This window comes from Scyliorhinus canicula, chromosome 1 (genome assembly GCF_902713615.1).
Source record: "Scyliorhinus canicula chromosome 1, sScyCan1.1, whole genome shotgun sequence".
In the NCBI taxonomy this organism is placed as follows: Eukaryota; Metazoa; Chordata; class Chondrichthyes; order Carcharhiniformes; family Scyliorhinidae; genus Scyliorhinus; species Scyliorhinus canicula.
In genome coordinates this window covers 2,106,276-2,132,384 of record NC_052146.1, presented here as the reverse complement: position 1 = coordinate 2,132,384, position 26,109 = coordinate 2,106,276, and the positions used below count along the sequence as shown (strand labels likewise).

Here is a 26,109-nt window from a genome sequence, read left to right as displayed (position 1 = left end):
GCCAACTTCCCTTAGTTATTGTTATTGTGGTTATTCATGGTTATTTATGGTTATTTATGCTGTTTGGTAGAGGGCGACTGTTAAGTACAATGTTATTTGTTATCTATCTGTTATTTATAATGTTAAGTTGGGGAGGCGGGACGGGGGGGAGAGCAGATCGGGGATATGGGCTCCTAGGGGGGGTTCTTTACAGGCATGGACGGGGACGGGGGTGGAACTGAAGATGGCGGGGTGGGGTGTGGCAGGGCGAAAGCACGGGCTTTCCTCTGTTTTCCCGCGCGCGGGGCAGAGGAGGGGGGAGGGGAGGAGTGCGGGGCGTGGCTAGCAATGGCGACCTTTCCCGCGCTGGAGCGGGGCCAGGGAGGAGTGGCAAGGGGGGGGAGGCCCCCCCCCCGAGCCGGGGGGAGTCGGAGTGTGGCAGGAGCAGCCGGGTCAGCGTGAACCAGCTGACTTACGGGAGTACGATGGAGGGTACATCGCGGCTAGGAGGGGTCCTAGCCTGGGGGGGGGGGGGGGGGGGGGGGGGGGGGGGGTGAGGGAGGGACACCGGGTTGCTGCTGAAAAGACCAGAAACGAGAAGTGGAGGACTGGAGAGGTGGGGGGAGGGGGACATCGCCATGGGGAGCGGGTCAGAAGGGGAGGGTCGACCCGGGGCGAGCAGGGAACAGGACATGGCTAATCGGCAGGGGAGGGGGGCGGGTCGTCCCGCGACCCGGCTGATTACTTGGAACGTGAGGGGGTTGAATGGGCCGGTCAAGAGATCAAGGGTATTCTCACACCTGAAGGGACTGAAGGCTGATGTAGCAATGTTACAGGAGACCCATTTGAAGGTAGTGGACCAGGTTCGCCTGAGAAGGGGGTGGGTGGGACAGGTGTTCCACTCTGGATTGGACGCAAAGAACCGGGGGGTGGCGATTCTGGTGGGAAAGAGGGTGTCGTTCGTGGCGGAGGAGGTGGTGGCGGATAAGGAGGGTAGGTATGTGATGGTGAAGGGTAAGCTGCAGGGGGAGAAAGTGGTGATGGTCAACGTATATGCCCCGAACTGGGATGACGCGGGTTTTATGAGGCGCCTATTGGGCCTCATTCCGGGACTGGAGGCAGGGGGCTTGATCATGGGGGGGGACTTTAACACAGTGCTGGACCCCGGGCTAGACAGATCGAGCTCAAGGACCAATAGGAGGCCGGCAGCGGCAGAAGTGCTGAGGGGGTACATGGAGCAGATGGGAGGAGTAGACCCATGGAGGTTTGGTAGGCCGAGGGCGAGGGAGTATTCCTTTTTCTCCCACGTCCATAGAGTGTACTCCAGAATCGATTTCTTCGTGTTGAGCAGGGGGCTGATCCCGAGGGTACGGGAAGCTGAGTACTCGGCCATTGCGATCTCTGATCATGCACCACATTGGGTGGATGTGGAAATGGGGGAGGCGCGGGACCAGCGCCCGCTGTGGCGGCTGGATGTGGGGCTGTTAGCGGACGACGAGGTGTGTAAAAGGGTCCGGAAGAGCATTGAGAGCTATCTGGACTTGAATGACACGGGTGAGGTGCAGGTGGGGATGGTCTGGGAGGCCCTGAAGGCAGTGATCAGGGGAGAGCTGATCTCCATAAGGGCGCACAGAGAAAGAAAGGAGAGGCAGGAGAGGGAGAGGCTGGTGGGGGAGATATTGGAAGTGGATAGGAGATATGCGGAGGCACCAGAGGAGGGGCTGCTGGGAGAACGGCGCAGCCTGCAGGTCAAGTTCGACCTGCTGACCACCAGGAAGGCAGAGACGCAGTGGAGAAGGGCACAGGGCGCGGTTTATGAGTATGGGGAAAAGGCGAGCAGGATGCTGGCACACCAGCTTCGCAAACGAGATGCGGCTAGGGAGATTGGGGGAGTGAAGGAGAGGGGCGGGAAGGTAGTGCAGAAGGGGCAAGAAGTGAACGGGGTCTTCAGGGATTTTTACAAGGAGTTGTATCGGTCTGAGCCGCCGACGAGGAGAGGGGGAATGGAGGACTTCCTAAACAAATTGAGGTTCCCAAGGGTCCAGGAGGGGCTGGTAGAAGGGCTGGGGGCGCCAATAGGGCTAGAGGAGCTAGTCAAGGGAATAGGTCAGATGCAGGCGGGGAAGGCGCCGGGGCCAGATGGGTTCCCGGTGGAATTCTATAAGAAAATGTGGACTTGGTGGGACCGGTACTGGTACGAGCCTTTAATGAGGCGCGAGAGGGGGGGGTTCTGCCCCCGACAATGTCGCAGGCTCTGATCTCCCTGATATTGAAGCGGGATAAAGACCCCGTGCAGTGCGGGTCCTACAGGCCTATCTCGCTTCTGAACGTGGATGCCAAGTTGCTGGCAAAGATCCTGGCAGCTAGAATAGAGGATTGTGTGCCAGGGGTAATCCATGAGGACCAGACGGGGTTCGTGAAGGGGCGGCAGCTCAACACGAACGTGCGGAGATTGCTGAATGTAATTATGATGCCGGCAGTGGAGGGGGAGGCTGAGATAGTGGTAGCGCTGGACGCGGAGAAGGCATTCGATAGGGTGGAGTGGGAGTACCTGTGGGAGACGTTGGAACGGTTTGGGTTTGGGGAAGGGTTTATTAAGTGGGTGAAGCTGCTCTACTCGGCCCCGACGGCGAGTGTAGTGACAAACGGGAGGAGGTCGGAGTATTTCGGGCTCCACCGAGGGACCAGGCAGGGATGTCCCCTATCCCCCCTACTTTTCGCACTGGCGATTGAACCGTTGGCGATGGCACTGAGGGGTTCAGGGGGGTGGAGAGGACTGACTAGGGGAGGGGAGGAACATCGAGTATCGCTGTATGCGGATGATCTACTGCTGTATGTGGCAGACCCAGAAGGGGGAATGCCGGAGATAATGGAACTATTAGCAGAGTTTGGGGACTTTTCGGGGTACAAACTAAATTTGGGCAAAAGCGAGGTTTTTGTGATACACCCGGGGGACCAGGGAGAGGGTATTGGGAGACTCCCCTTCAAGCGAGCAGGAAAGAGCTTTAGGTACTTAGGGGTGCAGGTGGCAAGGAACTGGGGGACCCTCCACAAGTTGAACTTTTCCAGGCTGGTGGAACAGATGGAGGAGGAATTTAAGAGGTGGGACATGGTACCGTTGTCGCTGGCGGGGAGGGTGCAGTCAATCAAAATGACGGTCCTCCCAAGGTTCTTGTTTTTATTTCAGTGCTTGCCCATCTTCCTCCCTAGGGCCTTCTTCAAAAAGGTGACGAGTAGCATCATGAGCTACGTGTGGGCGCATGGCACCCCAAGGGTGAGGAGGGTCTTTTTGGAGCGGAGTAGGGACAGTGGAGGGCTGGCACTACCCAATCTTTCGGGGTACTACTGGGCGGCAAATGTGTCAATGGTGCGCAAGTGGATGATGGAAGGGGAGGGGGCAGCTTGGAAACGAATGGAGAGGGCGTCCTGTGGCAACACAAGCCTGGGGGCCCTAGTAACGGCACCATGGCCGCTCCCCCCCACGAGGTACACCACGAGCCCGGTGGTGGCGGCCACCCTCAAGATATGGGGGCAGTGGAGGCGACATAGGGGGGAAATGGGAGGTCTGTTGGCGGCGCCAATAAGAGGGAACCATAGATTCATCCCGGGGAACATTGACGGGGGATTTCAGAGCTGGTACAGGGTGGGCATACGGCAGCTGAAGGACCTGTTTATAGAGGGGAGGTTTGCGAGCCTGGGAGGGCTGGAGGAGAAGTTTGAGCTCCCCCCGGGAAACATGTTCAGATATTTACAAGTGAAGGCATTTGCTAGACGGCAGGTGGAGGGGTTCCCCCTGCTCCCCAGTAAGGGGGCGAGTGATAGGGTGCTCTCGGGGGTCTGGGTCGGAGGGGGGAAGATATCAGACATCTACAAGATAATGCAGGAGGCGGAAGAAGCATCAGGGGAGGAGCTGAAAGCCAAGTGGGAAGGGGAGCTGGGAGAGCAGATAGAAGACGGGACGTGGGCGGATGCACTGGAGAAGGTCAATTCTTCCTCCTCGTGTGCGAGGCTGAGCCTCATTCAATTTAAGGTGCTGCATAGAGCTCACATGACGGGGACAAGGATGAGCCGGTTCTTTGGGGGTGAGGACAGGTGTGTCAGATGTCTGGGAAGCCCAGCGAACCATGTGCATATGTTCTGGGCATGTCCGGTGCTGGAAGGGTTCTGGAAGGGGGTGGCAAGGACGGTGTCGAAGGTGGTGGGGTCCAGGGTCAAACCAGGATGGGGGCTTGCGATCTTTGGGGTCGGGGTAGAACCGGGGGTACAGGAGGCTAGGGAGGCCGGAATACTGGCCTTTGCGTCCCTAGTGGCTCGACGAAGGATATTAATTCAATGGAAGGACGCGAGGCCTCCAAGCGTTGAAACTTGGATTAACGATATGGCTAGCTATATTCAGCTAGAAAGGATCAAATTTGCCCTGAGAGGGTCGGTACAGGGATTCTCCAGGCGGTGGCAACCTTTCCTTGACTTTTTAGATCAGAGATAGACGTTCGGGGTCGTGGCAGCAGCAACCGGGGGGAGGGGGGGGCAGCAAGGGTCGTGGGGGGACATGCACGACTGTAACGTGGGCAAGTCTGCTCGCTGCTCATGTCTGAAACTGTAGGCTGCCTTGTTTGTTAAGGTTGCCTGGGGGGGGGGGGGGGGGGGGGGGGGGGGGGGGGGAGGACTGGTGCGCGCGAGAGGGCGGGCGAGGGAGGGACATTTGCCTAGAGGGATTGTGTTGTAATAATTTAAAAATTAGTAGGGGTAAATGTTTGTATGGAAAAACTCTTTCAATAAAAATTATTTAAAAAAAAAAATAAAGGATTCTGTTGGGGTGGATAATGAGAAACTGCTGCCGCTGTTATGAACATCGGTTGGTTGCATTTTACGGCAGCACGGTAGGACAAGTAGATAGCACTGTGGCTTCACAGCACCAGGGTTCCAGGTTCGATTCCCCGCTGGGTCACTGTCTGTGCGGAGTCTGCACGTTCTCCCCGTGTGTGCGTGGGTTTCCTCCGGGTGCTCCGGTTTCCTCCCACAGTCCAAAGACGTGCAGGTCAGGTGGATTGGCCATGATAAATTGCCCTTAGTGTCCAAAAAGGTTAGGAGGGGTTATTGGGTTATGGGGATAGAGTGGAAGTGAGGGCTGAAGTGGGTACAGACTCGATGGGCCGAATGGCCTCCTTCTGCACTGTATGTTCTATGTTCTATGGTAACCAGTGGACACAGATTAGAAATAATTGGTGAAAGTACCAGAGGGGAGAGAAGGAGATTTTTAAAAAGACTGAGTTGTGACGATCTGGAATACGTTGCCTGAAAAGACAGTGGCAGCGGGTTCAGTAACTTGTCTCGAAAGAGAACTGGATGTGTGCTTGAAGAGTGAAATCTGCAACACTGTGGGGAAAGAGCGGGGTGACTGGGATTAACTGGTCGCTCTTTCAAAGAGCCAGCAGGGAAATGACAGGCCGAATGGTCTTTTTTTTAATATTGTGCTGCAAGATTCTAAGAAATAAATCTTGTTCATGAACAATGTCTAATGATCTTATTGAAGTAGCAAACATGCAGCAGGCTGTGGGAGTGAGTGGGATGGCAGCTGTGGGATTGTCTGGCTGTTGCACCATGGGTAACATCAGGAGGTGACTCACTCTGTATCAGATGATGTGTTTTGCCTGATCAGCATTGGGCTCGGCGGGTGAGGTCACTTGAATACAGGATGTGCTAGGGCAGGAGCTCGGAGCACTGAGAAACAATTTTACCCAGCCTCCGGCCCGTCAAGGCCCGTGCATTAGGGATTCATGCTTCAATCCTTTACTGTGAGCAAAGTTAAACGAATGAACTAACAAACTGAAATGCTTCTCACTTCTTCAGGACAGCCTGAGTACCTGACAGTCAGTGAAGAACTCTTGAAGTGTAGTCATTGTAATCAGGGAAACCCAGCAGTCAGTGTGCTCAGCAAGATCCAACAACAGCAATCAGAGAGCCAGCTGATCTGCTGTCCTTTAGTGATGTTGACTGGGGAATAAATATTGGTCAGTTCGCCGGGCGAAACCCTGCTCCTCAAAATTACACCATGGGGAAGAAACGGAGGGGCGGGTGTGGGGTGGGGGGGGGGGGGGCTCAGTTTAAAGACTCATTAAAAAGAAAGCGGCTTTGACAGTGCGACGCTCTCTCAGGATTGGCTAGGCTTACTGAGAAAAAAAACCTCCCAACCTAAATCATTTTCTGTCTGTGGTGATAATGAGCAGAAAATGTGAGGATCTTTTGCTAATTAATGAGTTTGCAAGCCACACGAATTTCTGAGGCCCTGCTTTGAACTATGGACGGCACTGTAGCATAGCGGTTAGCACTGTTGCTTCACAGTGCCAGGGTCCCAGGTTCGATTCCCGGCTTGGGTCACCGTCTGTGCGGAGTCTGCACAGTTCTCCCCGTGTCTGCGTGGGTTTCCTCCGGGTGCTCCGGTTTCCTCCCACAAGTCCCGAAAGACGTGCTGTTAGGTGAATTGGACATTCTGAATTCTCCCTCTGTGTACCCGAACAGGTGCCGGAATGTGGCGACTAGGGGATTTTCACAGTAACGTCACTGCAGTGTTAATGTAAGCCTACTTGTGACAATAATAAAGATTATTCTAAAACCACAAGCTGAGCCAGGCTATTATCACAAGGTTTGAAGTGATGGTATCATGTCAAAGTGATGGGTCAGCTGAGTATGCGTGTGCAATTAGGAAGGAGTCACAACTTCACCGGCATTATTTTCGGAGGAGAATACAGAGCAGGCCCGAGGTTAGTAGTGTTTAGTTGATATTTATCACTGGAGAGGAAGTACAAGCTGCTGACACCATTTGCTGGTGTGGCAGAACTTATTGTTCTTAAACGGACAAGTGATGAACTGCTCACTTCCTGCTAAAAACCAATCCCACGGGTTCTTAATGGAAATTGATCTCAATCATTTCAGCTATCCAAGGAAGAAAACACAGTATCGGGCTGGTTTAGCTCAGTGGGCTAGACAGCTGGTTTGTGATGCAGAACAAGGCCAGCAGCGTGGGTTCAATTCCCGTACCAGCTTACCGTGGGCAGCACGGTAGCATTGTGTGGGCAGCACGGTAGCATTGTGGGGCAGCACGATTGCTTCACAGCTCCAGGGTCCCAGGTTCGATTCCGGCTTGGGTCACTGTCTGTGCGGAGTCTGCACATCCTCCCCGTGTGTGCGTGGGTTTCCTCCGGGTGCTCCAGTTTCCTCCCACAGTCCAAAGATGTGCAGGTTAGGTGGATTGGCCGTGATAAATTGCCCTTAGTGTCCAAAATTGCCCTTAGTGTTGGGTGGGGTTACTGGGTTATGGGGATAGGGTGGAGGTGTTGAACTTGGGTAGGGTGCTCTTTCCAAGAGCCGGTGTAGACTCGATGGGCCGAATGGCCTCCTTCTGCACTGTAAATTCTATGATATCCGAACAGGCAGTGGAATGTGGCGACTAGGGGCTTTTCACAGTAACTTCATACTTGTGAAAATAAAAGGTTATTATTATAACTGGTGTGCTTGAATGGTGGGGCTCCGACTGAGTGATGGGTCTAATTTTGAGGTTTTAAATTTCAATTAGATTTTTTTTTAAAGTCAGCACTTAACAATAAGAGCTATTTTCTTACTGAGTATTTGACGGAGATCAGCAATTAGAGAAAGTTTTAAGTGTCTCTGAGTGGGGGTTAAGAGGACAGTTTGTATAATTTTGATTGTATTCCTTGTGGTTTGAAGAATGAGTAGCGATCTGATCGTGATGTTTAAAATGGTAAAAATGATTCGACAGGTAGACACAGAGAAACTATCTTCTCTAGTGGGAGAATCCTGGACGGAAGGCACTAAATACAGAGCCAGGTCATTCAGAGGTGAAATTAGGAAGCACTTCTGCACACACAGCACAGTCGAGATAGGAGCCAGGGTAAAACTGCATCACCATTCAACAGAGTGAGATAATGATCCCGTGGTAATGTTATTGAGCCAGTAATCCAGAGACACAGGCCAATGCTCTGGGTTCTAATCCCACCACAACAACCGGTGGAATTCAAATTCAATTAATAAACTCTGGAATTGAAAACAAATCTCAGTAATGGTGATCAGGAAACTATCATCGATTGTTATACAAACCCACCTTGTCTTTTGGGGAAGGAAATCCATAAGGCCAAAAGAAATAGGGACAGGGGTTAACCGTTCGGCCTTTTCTAACATTCAATAGGATCATGCCTGATCCGACATTCCTCACGTCCACTATCCCACCCTTTCCATTGATTCCCTTACTGACCAGGAATCCATCCATCTGGGGTGTTTAATGAGGCGTTAGAGAAGGAGGAGCTGCTGGAGACGATGACACAGGCAACAATCACACTGATATCAAAGAAGGGGAAGGATCCATTGGAACGTGGGTCGTATAGGCCCACATCGCTGTTAAGTGTGGATGTGAAAGTGCTGGATAAGTTGGTGGTGGGGAGGATGGACGGTCGTGTCCCAGGGGTGTTTGCGGAGGATAAAACAGGCTTCGTGAAGGACAGGCAGCTTTATAGTAATATAAGGAGGCTGTTAAATGTGATCATGACTCTGTCGAGAGGTCGGGTGCCGGAGGTGGTGGTGTCCATGGACCGGGTGGAGTGGCGGTACCTGTTTGAGGTTCTGGGAAGGTTCGGGCTTGGGCCAAAGTATTTTGCATTGGGTGAGCTTGTTATATATAATAATAATAATAATAATAATAATAATAATCGCTTATCGTCACAAGTAGGCTTCAATGAAGTTACTGTAAAAAGCCCCTAGTCGCCACATTCCGATGCCTGTTCGGGGAGGTTGGAACGGGAATCAAACTCATGCTGTTGGCCTTGTTCTGCCTTACAAGCCAGCTATTTAGCCCACTGTGCTAAACCAGCCCCTGTGGCACCGGTGGTGAGTGTACAGACCAACGATATGGGCTCATGAAGCTTTGGGTTACACAGGGGGACGAGGCAGGGGTGCCCGCTGTCATCGTCAGTGATAACACTGCTGTTCACACTAGCTATAGAGCCTCTGACAATAGGCCTTAGGGGGTCGACAGAGTGGCAACGGATTAAGAGGGGGAGTAGGGAGCATCAGGTTCTCTACATGTGGACGACCTGTTACTGTATGTGTCGGACCCACTGGAGCATGGGGAGGATCATGGGCCTATTAGGGAAGTCCGGGGCGTTCTCAGGATACAAATTAAACATCAGGAAAAGTGAAGTGTTTCTGGTGAACAAATAGGCCGGAGAGCCAACCTGGGGGGGTGACCATTCAAAGTAGCCAGAGAGAGGTTTAGATACCTGGGGATTCAGGTAACGGGAGTGTGGGCGATGCTGCATCAGCGGAATCTAACAAAGCTGGTGGAGGAGGTTAGGGAGGATCCTAAGAGGTGGGGCACACTGCATCTGACTCTGGCAGGGAGGGTGCAAGTGGTGAAGATAAACATCCTGCCGAGGTTTCTATTTATATTCCAGAAGCTTCCAATTTTTTTTACCAAAGGCTTTTCCAGAAGCTCAATACGATTATCTCAGAGTTTGTGTGGGTAGGAAAGGTGCCAAGGGTTAAGGGGACCCTGTTACAGAGGCCGGGGGGGGGGGGGGTTGGCGTTGCCGAACCTGCTGCATTAATACTGGGCAGCGACCGTGGAGAAGGTGAGGCGATGGTGGGAAGGGCAGGGGGCAGGTGGGTAGGGGATCCAGCCCGAGGGCGATGGTGATGGTGACAGTGTCACTGGCACCAAGGAAACACTCGGAGAGCCCTGTACTGCAGTCCACAGTGAAGGTCTGGAACCAGCCGAGGAGGCACTTTAGGATAGAGGCGATGTCGGTGTTAACCCCGACATCCCCTCTATCAGCAATCTCCTCCTCACACCATCTTTCTGGCCATGGAATCATCTGCTTTCTACTATTATGTCTACCCTGACCAGCACGTGGCATTGTTAGTAATCCTGAGATCACTACCTTGACTATTATATCTACCCTGACTAGTACGTGGCATTGTTAGTAATCCTGAGATCACTACCTTGAGGTCCAACTTTTCAACTAACTTCCTAACTCCGTATATTTGGCTTATAGGACCTCACCCTTTTTTTAAACCTATGCCATTGGTACCATGTACCATGTACCATGTGCCATGTGCCATGACCACAGGCTGTTCACCCTCTTCCTCCAAAATGTCCTGTAGCTGCTCTGCGATATCCTTACACAAGCACCACGGAGGTAACGTACCATCCTGGAGTCTCGTTTGCGGCCACAAAAACACCTCTCTATTCCCTTTATAATTGAACCCCCCGAAACTATTGCATTCCCACATTCTTAAGTCCCCCCCGACCTAGTCTAGTCAACATGTGACTTTGAGCCACAAAGTGGCCGAGAGAGCCACTCTGTTCAAGGACAGTTGAGGGTGGGTGACACAATGCTGCCCTTGCCAACATTGCCCACATCCCATTAAAGAGAAAAATAAATCACAGCTCATCTTGTTCCTAAACTCCAAAGGGTGGTTCGGGTGATGAGGGATTAAGGCAGGTAAATGGAGTTGGAATACTGATTCCCCACGAACAAACTGTACAGCAGAACAGGTTCTAAAGGCTGCATGGCCTCTTCCTGTTGCTGTGTAAATTGTGAAATGCTGCACTGCGATGGCAAATATGCCAGGCATGACCAGCTGAAAACACCCACAGGTTGATCGGCCAATGGATATTTGTGATGATGCTGGTGTCCCGCCCTGTTTGAGTGTGGACCAATGAAGGGAAATGGATGCCAGTTTAGGGGGCAGCACGGTAGCATGGTGGTTAGCATAAATGCTTCACAGCTCCAGGGTCCCAGGTTCGATTCCTGGCTGGGTCACTGTCTGTGCGGAGTCTGCACATCCTCCCCGTGTGTGCGTGGGTTTCCTCCGGGTGCTCCGGTTTCCTCCCACAGTCCAAAGATGTGCGGGTTAGGTGGATTGGCCATGATAAATTGCCCGTAGTGTCCTAAAAAGTAAGGTTAAGGGGGGGTTGTTGGGTTACGGGTATCGGGTGGATGTGTGGGTTTGAGTGGGGTGATCATTGCTCAGCACAACATCGAGGGCCGAAGGGCCTGTTCTGTGCTGTACTGTCCTATGTTAGAGTTATTAACAGTAGTTTACTATCACAAAGTCAGTCCAGCAACCTGTGGGTCCCTGTGCTGCCCCCATTCAAATCAGACACATGCATCAAATGATTAACCGAATCAGACAATGAATCTCTCTGGACAGAATTATGCAAAGAGGCTAGCGGGTTTTACTTACAGTCGCCTGATGCCAGATTCTGGCTGAATTGCCATTCTTGGCTGCAGCTGTGGGGTGGGGGGAGGGTTTGAAGGCCCATTTTCTTCCTCTGATTCCTCGCTGTGAAAACAAGACAAAAAGAACTGAGTGAAAATCGCTTATTGTCACGAGTAGGCTTCAAATGAAGTTACTGTGAAAAGCCCCTAGTCGCCACATTCCGCCGCCTGTTTGGAGAGGCTGGGACAGGAATTGAACCGTGCTGCTGGCCTGCCTGGGTCTGCTTTAAAAGCCAGCGATTTAGCCCTGTGCTAAACCAGCCCCTGGTTGAGCCCCTAAAGAGCCACTCATGATGGAACTGAAGGGTGACAATCTGAATATGAAAACCTGGCTGGGAGATTCAAGGACTTTACCTTTTGTAATAAGCCATCTCTTCCTGAAGGAGGAAAACCTTTGCTTTCAGTTCGTTCCTCTCATGGAGCACATCCCTCAGCTCTTGTAACGTGAATCGTGGTCGGTTGGGGTCATTTAAATCGACAAGTGTCTTATCTGATTGAAAGTCTTCATCACTCATGTGTTCTGTCTATAAGAAAACACAAACAAATGGTCAATCTTTGATGAATGGTCAATGGTGAGAGTGTGAGTATTAATCACCCCCTTCACCTTAATCAATATTTAGCTCAACAACATGAAGCTCCAATCCATAGGTGACACCAGAGGCTGACATGACCCAATCGTTTTGAGATCTGGTCGCGTGGCTTTGCAGGAATTGCCTCTATTTTGCTCCCGGGAATCTCTTCAGTCTCCTGGCTGGTGTATGTACCTCTCAGCTCAGACCCCATCCTTCCCCTAAATCCCAAACTTGGAAACTGCAACTTGTGGGCAGCACGGTAGCACAACTGGACAGCACTGTGGCTTCACAGCTCCAGGGTCCCAGGTTCGATTCCCCGCTGGGTCACTGTCTGTGTGGAGTCTGCACATCCTCCCCGTGTCTGCGTGGGTTTCCTCCGGGTGCTCCGGTTTCCTCCCACAGTCCAAAGACATGCAGGTTAGGTGGATTGGCCATGATAAATTGCCCTTAGTGACCAAAAAGTTTAGGAGGGGATATTGGGTAGGTGGAAGTGAGGGCTTAAGTGGGTCGGTGCAGACTCGATGGGCCGAATGGCCTCCTTCTGCACTTTCGGAGGCGTTTTCGGAGAGGTTGTAACGGTTGGAACCGCCAAACAAGGAGTGTTTGGATGGGTTGGAGTGTCCCACATTGGAGGAGGAAGGTTGGGAAGGGTTAGAAGAGCCAATTTGGGGGGGGGGGGGGGCAGGACGGTGGCATAGTGGTTAGCACTGCTGCCTCACAGCGCCGAGGTCTCAGGTTCGATCCCGGCTCCGGGTCACTGTCCGTGTGGAGTTTGCACATTCTCCCTGTGTTTGTGTGGGTTTCACCCCCCCCCCCCCCCCCCCACAATCCAAAGATGCGGCGGGGCTGATGGGCCGAGCATAAACGGCCTAGTCCTGCCGGCGCCATCCACACCTGGTTGGTGCCGGCGGGTACTCGTCACAAAGGCTTGGGGGGCGGCCTGTGCGGCGGGGGGTGGGCTACGTTCCCGGGGGGGGGGGCTCCGTTCCCAGGGGGGGCGGGGGCCTCCGATGGGGTCTGGCCCGTGATCGGGGCTCACCAACCGGCAGGCTGGCCTCTCCCCCCCCCCCCCCCCCCGGCCTTTTTCCTTGTGCGACCGGCCCCAGAACCCCAGCGCCATGTTGGTGAGGAGCTGGAGCGCTCCGTGAGGTTACCACGCATGTGTCAGTTGGCACCGGCACAACTGCGGCTGGAGTGTCGCAAACCACTCCAGCGCCGTGCTGGCCCCCTGTTGGGGCCGGAATTCAATGTGGGAGTGGCCTGTTCACACCGTCGTAAAACGCGATGGCGTGGACACTCTGCCTCCACTGCGGAGAATCCCGCCCCGAGAGAGAGAGAACGGAGCCCAGTGTGTCCCTGTACGTTAATGACGTGTTTCTGTGTGTCTCGGACCCGGACCCCACAATAGCGCTGCTGAAGCGGTTTGATGACGTGTTTCTGTGCGTCTCGGACCCGGACCCCCGGACCCCACAATAGCGCTGCTGAAGCGGTTTGATGACGTGTTTCTGTGCGTCTCGGACCCGGACCCCACAATAGCGCTGCTGAAGCGGTTTGATGACGTGTTTCTGTACGTCTCGGACCCGGACCCCACAATGCCGCTGCTGAAGCGGTTTGATGACGTGTTTCTGTGTGTCTCGGACCCGGACCCGGACCCCCGGACCCCACAATAGCGCTGCTGAAGCGGTTTGATAAGCTCTCTGGGTATAAGTTACATTTTGAGAAAATGGAATGTTTTCCGGTTACCTCACTGAGGAGCGAGCTGATCGGTGGGGGGGGGTTGCCGTTTCATTTGACGGGGACTAATTTTAGGTACTCGGGGGTGCAGATAGCGTGGGTTTGGGCTCAGCTTGAGAAATGAAGGCGGACCTACAGAGGTGGGGTAGCCTCCCTCTGTCCTCAGCAGCCGAGTGCAGTCCATTAAGATGAACATTCTGCCACGGTTCCTTTTCCAATGTTTGCCGTTTTTCCTTTTGCCAAAAGTATTTTTTGTGGGGGTAGAGAGACAGATTGTGTCCTATATTTGGGTGGGTGAGGTTGCTAGGATTCGGCGTATGGTCCTGCACAGGGACTGGCAATCTGGAGGCTTGGCATTGCCGAGCCGGATCTTTTATTATTGGGAGGCAAATGGGGAGGTGTGGGGACCAGGAGGCAGTTTGGGTGAGGCTGGAACCAGGTTCATGTAGGGGGTTGAGGCTGTGGTACAGGCGATGACCCTGCTTCCCCTCTCTCCACTGTTATGGGCCAGGGTTTAGAGAACCCCAAAGTGTATCATGGAGTTCACCTGACCCTCAACTTTGAATAGATTGTGGTATGGGGAGCACACGGCCCACTCTACAGGTGTGGTACAGCAGAAATGGAAAAGTATTTTTTAAAGCAAAACAATGTTTATTCTATGAACTCAAGTTAACCTTTTTTAAAACATACAGTGAACATCTTAGCAACCATTAATTCGAATACAACCCCCAAAGACTACAACACTAAGTAATCCGTAAAGCTTTCCTTTTAACATCCACACGTCTTAAAAAACAAAACCTTTGTCAGAAGCACATCAGGTTAAAGTCACTGCTGGAAACATTTATAATTCTGAATTCACCAAATGATCAAGAGATAGTCTTTTCATGGCAGAGAGATCAACAGTACACCTGCTCTGTCTGGCTTCAGCTCCAACACTGAAAACAAAACTAAAACACACTCTGCAGCCTGCTCAAAAACGAAAGTAAAAAGCTGACAGCCAGAACCACCCACACTCTAACATCACTGCAGTAATATGAGCAGCCAAATATTTCTTAAAGTGACATCCTCATGATGCCAGGGAGGTTTTTGCGTAACACAGTGGTGGTCACGACGATGAAAACATGGTGGCAATTTCGGTAGCATTTTAAATTAGGTAGGGTGTCGAAGTTGGCGCCGATTTGTGTTAACAACATGTTTGAGCCAGCAAGATTGGATGGCAGGTTTCGAGGGGATGTGGTGTGAGTCCTTGCGGAGGGTGAATGCTTCTTCATTGTGCGCGAGACTGGGGCTAATACAGTTGAAGGTGGTGCACCGTAGGGCTAGGATGAGTCGGTTGTTTGAGGGGGTGGAAGATAAGAGTGAGCGTTGTGGGAGGGGTCCGACAAACCATGTGCATATGTTCTTTCAGAAGGTGGTGGGGAGCTGCCTTCCACAACCACTACAATGTGACCTCGCTGATCTCTCGCAGGAGGGTGCTTCTGGAGTGGAGGGTTTCAGTAGGGTGATCATGGCTCGGCACAACATTGAGGGCCGAAGGGCCTGTTCTGTGCTGTACTGTTCTATGTTCTAGGTGAATTGGACATTCTGAATTCTCCCTCCGTGTACCCGAACAGGTGCCGGAATGTGGTGACTAGGGGCTTTACACAGTAACCTCATTGCAATGTTAATGTAAGCCTACTTGTGATAATAATGAAGATTATTATGATTATGGAGTCTTTGCAATGATAAAATTAAGTATATGTTAAGGGGAGCAATTGAGGGGTTTAATAAAAGATGGAGCCATTTCATTCTGATTTTTAAAGAGCTGTTGGGGGGGATGCTGTTGTGTTTGAAGGTGTGGTTTGTTTTATTTTATTAATCTGTATTTATTAAAAATGTTCAATACATTTATTTTAAATAAGAGATTTAAGATAGAGATGAGGAGGAATTTCTTCCCTGAGATAAGTTCAATGACCCACAGCCGGCACTCCTCTCTGGGGAAGATTCATGGCTGAGTTACAGATCTTTGATTTCAAGGGTATAAAGGCAAGCAGAAAAATAGAGTTCGGGCCACAATCAGATCTTATTGAATGCTGGAGCAGGTTAAAGGGCCAATTGACCCATTCTTGCTCCTATTTCTTGTGATCCTCTAGAAGGAGGAAGGGGCCGATGGGTTGGGCTGAATCACTTGGTTCTGTGCTGTACATTCTATATAAAGTTAAAACTTCCAAATTAAATGGTGATGTTACAGATAATTTGCAATTATTGATGCTGGAAGTCATAATTACTAATACTGGTTGATTTTATTTCCACATATAGTTATGCTTTCCAAATTAATATTGCATCAGAGCTTTTGGAAGCAAGATCAAACATTGATGAATTGTGCCTATTTTTGGAAATTCCAACATTGATAACAGAGGCCTGGGGGAGAACTTCCACACAGACAGTGACCCGGAGCCGGGATCGAATGTGGTTACTCAGCACAGTGATGCAGCAGTGCTAACCACTGTGCCACCCCTGTCTTGGGGAGATTTTAGACAAGCAATCTCTCACATCAGGTGTAGGACCATGTCAACACTAACCAGCTTCGTGCGTCAGAACACAGGAAAAAACATTTCTTCACTAAGACATCTGGGACGTCAGAAATTCGAATGCAGGTCACTACATCAGCACTAGAACTGGCAAGGTGAATTCACACTGCTGAACTGCACAACACTTGCTGGGGAAAGGTTCCATTTCCTTCTGTGTGACTACACTCTCACTGTTTATATAGAACCAATATTAATATAGTAAGAAGTCTTACAACACCAGGTTAAAGTCCAACAGGTTTGTTTCAAACACGAGCTTTCGGAGCACGGCTCCTTCTTCAGGTGAATGGAAAGGCTTGTTCCAGAAATGTTTATATAGACACAGTCAGAGATGCCCCGGAATGCGAGCACCTGCAGGCAATCAAATCATCAAAGATGCAGAGAGAGAGGTAACTCCAGGTTAAAGAGGTGTGAATTGTCCCAAGCCAGTTCAGTCGGTAGGCCTCTGCAAGTCCAGGCTTGTTGGTGGGGGCCGAATGTAATGCGACATGAATCCCAGATCCCGGTTGAGTCCGCATTCATGCGTGCGGAACTTAGCTATAAGTTTTTGCTCAGCAATTTTGCGTTGTCGCGTCTCCTGAAGGCCTCCTTGTAGAATGCTGACCCGGAGATCAGAGGCTGAATGTCCTTGACTGCTGAAGTGTTCCCCAACTGGAAGGGAACAATCCTGCCTGTTGATAGTCGCACGATGCCCGTTTATTCGTTGTCGCAGTGTCTGCATGGTCTCGCCAATGTACCACGCTTCGGGACATCCTTTCCTGCAGCGTATGAGGTAGACTACATTGGTCGAGTCGCACGAGTATGCGCCGCGTACCTGGTGGGTGGTGTTTCCACGTGTAATGGTGGTGTCCATGTCGATGATCTGGCATGTCTTGCAGAGATTACCCTGGCAGGGTTTTGTGGTGTTGTGGTTGCTGTTCTGAAGGCTGGGTAATTTGCTGCAAACAATGGAGTTACCTCTCTCTCTGCATCTTTGATGATTTGATTGCCTGCAGGTGCTCGCATTCCGGGGCATCTCTGACTGTGTCTATATAAACATTTCTGGAACAAGCCTTTCCATTCACCTGAAGAAGGAGCCGTGCTCCGAAAGCTCGTGTTTGAAACAAACCTGTTGGACTTTAACCTGGTGTTGTAAGACTTCTTACTGTGCTCACCCCAGTCCAACGCCGGCATCTCCACATCAATATTAATATAACAGACTAATTCTTGGATTGTGGACGTCCACTGCCAAGATCTTTCAGAAGGTGGTGGTGAGCTGCCTTTGTCAACCACGATGTGGAGATGCCGGCGTTGGACTGGGGTGAGCACAGTAAGAAGTCTGACAACACCAGGTTAAAGTCCAACAGGTTTGTTTCAAACACTGGCTTTCGGAGCACTGCCCCTTCCTCAGGATTCACTTGAAGAAGGAGCAGTGCTCCGAAAGCTAGTGTTTGAAACAAACATGTTGGACATTGACCTGGTGTTGTAAGACTTCTTACTTTGCCAACCATGACAATGTGGTGTAGGTACGCCTGTGTAGTTAGGAAGGGAGTTTCAGGATTTTGGCCCAGCGACAGTGAAGGAGTGGATGATATATTTCCACGTCAGGATAATATGTGACTTGTCGGTGACAATTTTTCCATGATGTTACTGCTTACATCCTGATTGGTGATGGAGGTTGCTGACTGTCGAAGTTGGCTTATCAATGCAACAGATGCGGCAGCACGGTGGCGCAGTGGTTAGCATTGCTGCCTCATGGCGCCGAGGTCCCAGGTTCGATCCCAGCTCCGGGTCACTGTCCATGTGGAGTTTGCACATTCTCCCCGTGTCTGCGTGGGTTTCGCCCCCACAACCCAAAGATGTGCAGAGTAGGTGGATTGGCCACACTAAATTGCCCCTTAATTGGAAAAAATTAATTGGGTACACTAAATTTCTTTATAAAAAATAAATGCAACAGATGGGCAGACAGTGAATCACAGAGAGGTAGGGTAAGAGGGAGAGTAATCCCCTATTCTGGGGTTATCCGCCTTGACTCCAGCATCCGAATCTCCTGCCTCGGGGTGCAATGTCAACGTCATTGGTCAAAATCTACCAATCAGGAAGCAGCCTTTCCTGCTAGGCTCAGGCTGTTTGAAGGGCTGAATTGTGTCCATTGTCTTTAGAGAAAAGGAGCTGAAGTACATGGAATTTTTAGAAGTGCTAATTGCAGCAACAGTATCTTGTGTTGTCCTATTATGTATTTTCTTTTTATTTTATTTTATTTTCATGGACTTAATGATCTGTTTGAGCTGCTCGCAGAAAAATACTTTTCACTGTACCTCGGTACACGTGACAATAAACAAATCCAATCCAAGAAAGTTAACTGCTAGAAGCAAATACACTTTACTCAACTTTTTACCATTTCTACAAATGACTTGGATGATGGACTGGATGGGACAGTTGCTGATGACACAAAGATAGAGAGGAAAGTAAGATGTGAAGAGAACGTAAAGATATAGATAGGTTTACGTGATTGGGCAAAGATCTGACAAATGGGTACAATGTGGGGAAAATGTGATATTGTTTATTTTGACAAGAGGAATGAAAAAGATGCAGGTTATCTAAATGGTGAGAGATTACAGAGCTCGGAGATTCAGACGGATCTGGGTGTCTTAGTGCAAAAGGCTGGTATAGAGGTACAGCAGGTAATTAGGAAATCTGATGGAATGTTATTGTTAATTGCAAGTGAATTCAATCCAAGATTAAGGAAGGTTATGTTCCAATTATACACAGCGCTAGTGAGACCACATCTGGAGTACTGTCTACAGCATTGGTCTCCTTCTTTGAGGAAGGATATAAATGGGTTGAAAGCATTTCAGAGAAGATTTCCCAGAATGTCAGGAATAAGAAAGTTGGCTTATGCGGAAAGGTTGGACAGGATAGACTTGTATCGGGCAGCACGGTGGCACAGTGGTTAGCATTGCTGCCTACGGCGCTGAGGACCCGGGTTCGAATCCCAGCTCTGGGTCACTGTCCGTGAGGAGTTTGCACATTCTCCCCATGTCTGCGTGGGTTTCACCCCCACAACCCAAAAGATGTGCAGGATAGGTGGAGTGGCTACGCTAAATTGCCCCTTAATTGTAAAAAATAATCAGGTACTCTAAATTTAACAAAAAAATAAAAATAAAAAAAAAGATAGACTTGTATCCATTGGAGTCCAGAAGAGTAAGAGGCGGCTGGATTGAAACATATATGATCCTGAGGGGTATTGGCTGGGTGGATGTGGAGAATCTGGAACTCGGAGTCAATGTTGAAAAATAAAGGATCGCCTATTGAAGACAGAGATGAGGAGGTATTTTCCTGACAGGGTGAAGAGTCTCTGAAACTCTCTTCTTGATAAGGCAGTGAAAGCAGAATCTGAATATTTTAAGAGGTGGATAGGTTTCAATTAATAATTTTAAATAATCTTTATTGTCACAAGTAGGCTTACATTAACACTGCAATGAAGTTACTGTGAAAAGCCCCTAGTTGCCACATTCCGGTGCCTGGTCGGGTACATAGAGGGAGATTTCAGAATGTCCACATTACCTTTCGGAGCACTGCTCCTTCTTCGGGTGAAGGAACCTGAGGAAGGAGCAGTGCTCCGAAAGCTCGTGTTTGAAACAAACCTGTTGGACTTTAACCTGGTGTTGTAAGACTTCTTACTGTATCCACCCCAGTCCAACGCCGGCATCTTCACATCATCCAAATTACCTAACAGCACGCCTTTTGGGATTTGTGAGAGGAAACCGGAGCACCCGGAGGAAACCCACGCAGACACGGGGAGAACATGCAGACTCTGCACAGACAGTGACCCAAGCCGGGAATTGAACCTGGGACCCTGGCGCTGTGTTATCCACTGTGCTACCGTGCCGCCCATAAGGGTGAAAGGTTATCGGGGGTCGGCAGGAATGTAGGTTTGACGTTACAATCCGATCGCTATATTGAATGGTGAGCAAGCTCAAGGAGCAGAATGCCTGCGTGTATGTTTGTATTCCATCTTTCCCAATTTCCACAAGGGTCTTTTTTGTTTCACTTTGCCAAACCTCCCCCCTTGCAAAAAAACAATGGTAAATTCCAAACTCATCGGTCCAATCCAGGCTCAGCTGATGTCAGTAAAGAAACACAAATTTACTGTTTTGCTTTCAGAGTAGCTTTCAAAAGTTTAGTGATTAAAGTTCACATGAAACTTTTCAAATATTTAGCAGATTACACCGAGAGCGATCAAGCTTTCTAACACACACAGCACACAGGCAATGCAACTCAATCTTTGATGTGCACACACAGAAGTAAATACTGCAACTCAACCACAGCATTACCATGAAATACTCCCTTTCATATTCCTCAAAGCTTGGGAAGAAGGCCAGCTGCTGTACCTGAAGGTAATGAAGACAGCAACAACAGGTTACTCAACCAGTCAATTATTCCAAGCCAGTGAACCCCTTTCACAGGTCAGGGTCAAAGCTGGTGGTGTGTGTCAGTGGCACAATGAGAGGATGCTGAAACATCTTGGAAACCAGAATCGTGCCCTGAAAATAAACTTCATATCATCGCCCAAGAAATGGATGGTATTTGTTTTTATAATGTAATTTTTCTATTCAAATGAATGGCAAGGGAACAGATTGAAGTGGAGTGCTTCAGGAAGAATGGAAGACGGAAGGAATCCTGCTTCCCACTCCTCGGGAATGAATGCAGAATGTGAATAGGGCCGTGCGATCAAATAGACCCCAGCTTTGTCTGTGGACCTGAGGCAGTGTTCCACCAAATGTAATTCTGGAACCGATACTTTTAGCTCAAAACCATCAAGAACAAAGTTGCATTTCTATCTGAGGATCGCCCAAACAGCTTCACAGCCTTTGAAGAAGTACTTCAACAGAATTATGTCATTGCAGTTTGTGGGATCTTACTGTGCATAAGTAGCTTCTTTGTTTCCTGACATTACAGCAGTAATTACACACAGGTAGCACTTCATTCACTGAGAATGCAGAAGCTCTGACTGAAATTAAAGTCTTTTTAACTCTCACAGCTGCGGATAAGTTGAATGCATGAAACGGAAAGGCCAATTTTCTGGTGTGGTTGAGCTTTGCCCAATAGCAGCAACACATCGGGAAGCTACAGATCCTTCTCCACCACTCCGATACAAACCTGTAGGGAATGAATCAGAGAATTTACAGTGCAGAAGGAGGCCATTCGACCATCGAGACTGTACCGGCCCTTGGAAAGAGCACCCTACTTAAGCCCCACGCCTCCACCCTATCCCCATAACCCAGTAACCTCACCCAACCTTTTTTCTTTGGACACTAAGGGCAATTTGGCACGGCCAATCCACCTAACCTGCACATCTCCGGACCGTGGGAGGAAACCAGAGCACCCGGAGGAAACCCACGCAGACACGGGGGAGAACGTACAGACTCCGCAGAGTGACCAAAGCCGGATATCAAACCTGGGATGATGTGAAGCAACTGCGCTAACCACTGTGCTACCGAGAGGTGGCAACCTGGGACGGAAGATTCTGGCTCTGAACATCCAACAGAATAATAGACGCCGGAGTCTCTGAGACATCCTGCCCCTGTAGAAGCATTTCCGGTGCACAAAGGAGGAGGCCCAGATATGGTGCCACATGAACCAAATGAACACAGTAGCCTCGTGTATGAGTGGAAACAGACACCAGGCACCACTGCCAAGTCTATTTAACTATCTTCCCTCAACAGCTCCTTGTGAAAGGCATTAATATCTCAATTCTTCCTGTGTGAACACTGAGTTGTTTACCACAGCAGCATCATCTCTGCGCTGACCCTGCCTTCACTCCAGATGGTCACTGAATGCACGTTTACCTATTCAGGGTGCTGTGTCCCAGCTGACACAGCAAAAGGTCAAAGTTCAAACCTCAACCCTCCTCACTCACCGAATAAACGCACCGAGTCAGCAACAACCTGAGAGATTCGCACAGACAGGAAAAACAAAATACCTGCAGTTGTTCATCTCCATTTTCTGTGGGTTGTCCCTTGAATTTCTCCTTCAGCTTTCCAATCTCCATCCTCATGCTTCCCATTTCTTGTTCCTTTGTCTGCAAAGTGGTTTCAAGCTCCACTTTCTGCTCGATCAGCCCTTTCCCCTGTGCGTCGATCACTGACACCTTGTGTCGTAGCTCATGGTTTATCTTCATCAGCCTGTTCTGCTGCAGTTGTAACTGGAAGCAACAGAAGGACAAGGGCATTGTTCGGTGAAAAGATCAGGGATACATTGGAAACTCATCCTAAACACACTGAGACATCAAAATCCCATCCTAAACACACTGAGACATCAAAATCCCATCCTGAACACACTGACATCGAAATCCCATCCTGAACACACTGACATCGAAATCCCATCCTAAACACACTGACATCGAAATCCCATCCTAAACACACTGAGACATCAAAATCCCATCCTAAACACACTGAGACATTTAAATCCCATCCTAAACACACTGACATCGAAATCCCATCCTGAACACACTGACATCGAAATCCCATCCTAAACACACGGAGACATCGAAATCCCATCCTAAACACACTGACATCGAAATCCCATCCTGAACACACTGAGACATCGAAATCCCATCCTAAACACACTGAGACATCGAAATCCCAACCTAAACACACTGAGACATCGAAATCCCATCCTAAACACACTGAGACATTGAAATCCCATCCTAAACACACTGACATCGAAATCCCATCCTAAACACACTGACATCGAAATCCCATCCTAAACACACTGACATCGAAATCCCATCCTAAACACACTGAGACATCGAAATCCCATCCTAAACACACTGAGACATCGAAATCCCATCCTAAACACACTGAGACATCGAAATCCCATCCTAAACACACTGAGACATCGAAATCCCATCCTAAACACACTGACATCGAAATCCCATCCTAAACACACTGACATCGAAATCCCATCCTAAACACACTGACATCGAAATCCCATCCTAAACACACTGACATCGAAATCCCATCCTAAACACACTGAGACATCGAAATCCCATCCTAAACACACTGAGACATCAAAATCCCATCCTAAACACACTGAGACATTGAAATCCCATCCTAAACACACTGACATCGAAATCCCATCCTAAACACACTGACATCGAAATCCCATCCTAAACACACTGACATCGAAATCCCATCCTAAACACACAGACATCGAAATCCCATCCTATACACACTGAGACATCGAAATCCCATCCTAAACACACTGACATCGAAATCCCATCCTAAACACACTGACATTGAAATCCCATCCTAAACACACTGACATCGAAATCCCATCCTAAACACACTGAGACATCGAAATCCCAACCTAAACACACTGAGACATCGAAATCCCATCCTAAACACACTGGCATTGAAATCCCATCCTAAACACACTGACATCGAAATCCCATCCTAAACACACTGAGACATCGAAATCCCATCCTAAACACACTGAGACATCGAAATCCCATCCTAAACACACTGAGACATCGAAATCCCATCCTAAACACACTGAGATTGAAATCCCATCCTAAACACACTGACATTGAAATCCCATCCTAAACACACTGACATCGAAATCCCATCCTAAACACACTGACATCGAAATCCCATCCTAAACACACTGACATTGAAATCCCATCCTGAACACACTGACATCGAAATCCCATCCTAAACACACTGACATCGAAATCCCATCCTAAACACACTGACATCGAAATCCCATCCTAAACACACTGAGACATTGAAATCCCATCCTAAACACACTGAGACATTGAAATCCCATCCTAAACACACTGACATCGAAATCCCATCATAAACACACTGACATCGAAATCCCATCCTAAACACACTGAGACATCGAAATCCCATCCTAAACACACTGAGACATCGAAATCCCATCCTAAACACGCTGAGACATCGAAATCCCATCCTAAACACACTGAGACATCGAAATCCCATCCTAAACACACTGAGACATCGAAATCCCATCCTAAACACACTGAGACATCGAAATCCCATCCTAAACAAACTGACATTGAAATCCCATCCTAAACACACTGAGACATCGAAATCCCATCCTAAACACACTGACATCGAAATCCCATCCTAAACACACTGACATTGAAATCCCATCCTAAACACACTGACATCGAAATCCCATCCTAAACACACTGAGACATCGAAATCCCATCCTAAACACACTGAGACATCGAAATCCCATCCTAAACACACTGAGACATCGAAATCCCATCCTAAACAAACTGACATTGAAATCCCATCCTAAACACACTGAGACATCGAAATCCCATCCTAAACACACTGAGACATCGAAATCCCATCCTAAACACACGGAGACATCGAAATCCCATCCTGAACACACTGACATCGAAATCCCATCCTAAACACACTGACATCGAAATCCCATCCTAAACACACTGAGACATCGAAATCCCATCCTAAACACACTGACATCGAAATCCCACCCTAAACACACTGAGACATCGAAATCCCATCCTAAACACACTGACATCGAAATCCCACCCTAAACACACTGAGACATCGAAATCCCATCCTAAACACACTGACATTGAAATCCCATCCTAAACATACTGAGACATCGAAATCCCATCCTAAACACACTGACATCGAAATCCCATCCTAAACACACTGACACATCGAAATCCCATCCTAAACACACTGACATCGAAATCCCATCCTGAACACACTGACATCGAAATCCCATCCTAAACACACTGAGACATCGAAATCCCATCCTAAACATACTGAGACATCGAAATCCCATCCTAAACACACTGAGATATCGAAATCCCATCCTAAACACACTGAGACATCGAAATCCCATCCTAAACATACTGAGACATCGAAATCCCATCCTAAACACACTGAGACATCGAAATCCCATCCGAAACACACTGAGACATCGAAATCCCATCCTAAACACACTGACATTGAAATCCCATCCTAAACACACTGACATCGAAATCCCATCCTAAACACACTGGCAATGAAATCCCATCCTAAACACACTGAGACATTGAAATCCCATCTGTGATGAGTGTAGGAATTTCAGATATATTGCATATGTATATGGTGTAGTAAGGGTTTAAAGCAGGGTTGTATATGGTGTAGTAAGGATTTAAAGCAGGGCTGTATATGGTGTAATAAGGATTTAAAGCAGGGCTGTATATGGTGTAATAAGGATTTAAAGCAGGATTGTATATGGTGTAGTAAGGGTTTAAAGCAGGGTTGTATATGGTGTAGTAAGGGTTTAAAGCAGGGTTGTATATGGTGTAGTAAGGGTTTAAAGCAGGGTTGTATATGGTGTAGTAAGGGTTTAAAGCAGGGTTGTATATGGTGTAGTAAGGGTTTAAAGCAGGATTGTATATGGTGTAGTAAGGGTTTAAAGCAGGGTTGTATATGGTGTAGTGAGGATTTAAAGCAGGATTGTATATGGTGTAGTAAGGGTTTAAAGCTGTGTTGTATATGGTGTAGTAAGGGTTTAAAGCAGGGTTGTATATGGAGTAGTAAGGGTTTAAAGCAGGGTTGTATATGGTGTAGTAAGGATTTAAAGCAGGGTTGTATATGGTGTAGTAAGGGTTTAAAGCAGGGTTGTATATGGTGTAGTAAGGATTTAAAGCAGGATTGTATATGGTGTAGTAAGGGTTTAAAGCAGGGTTGTATATGGTGTAGTAAGGGTTTAAAGCAGGATTGTATATGGTGTAGTAAGGATTTAAAGCAGGATTGTATATGGTGTAGTAAGGGTTTAAAGCAGGGTTGTATATGGTGTAGTAAGGGTTTAAAGCAGGGTTGTATATGGCGTAGTAAGGATTTAAAGCAGGGTTGTATATGGTGTAGTAAGGATTTAAAGCAGGGTTGTATATGGTGTAGTAAGGATTTAAAGCAGGATTGTATA

At 48.9% G+C, this 26,109-nt stretch overlaps 1 protein-coding gene across 4 annotated transcripts in view; it reads right to left on the bottom strand.

The window, feature by feature from the left end:
• The window catches only part of rilpl1 (Rab interacting lysosomal protein-like 1), a 78,366-nt gene that overhangs the window by 9,363 nt on the left and 42,894 nt on the right, over positions 1 to 26,109 (bottom strand). For 3 of the 4 annotated variants that reach the window (XM_038799909.1, XM_038799994.1, XM_038799819.1), the window contains exons 4-6: positions 22,112 to 22,333; positions 11,628 to 11,797; positions 11,239 to 11,337 (exon numbers count right to left, since the gene is read on the bottom strand). In XM_038799909.1, coding sequence (XP_038655837.1) covers positions 11,239 to 11,337; positions 11,628 to 11,797; positions 22,112 to 22,333 — 491 coding nt within the window. Of the gene's footprint in view, positions 1 to 11,238; positions 11,338 to 11,627; positions 11,798 to 20,271; positions 20,520 to 22,111; positions 22,334 to 26,109 lie in introns of those variants that run through there. The other variant, XM_038800082.1, reaches the window with a different exon arrangement.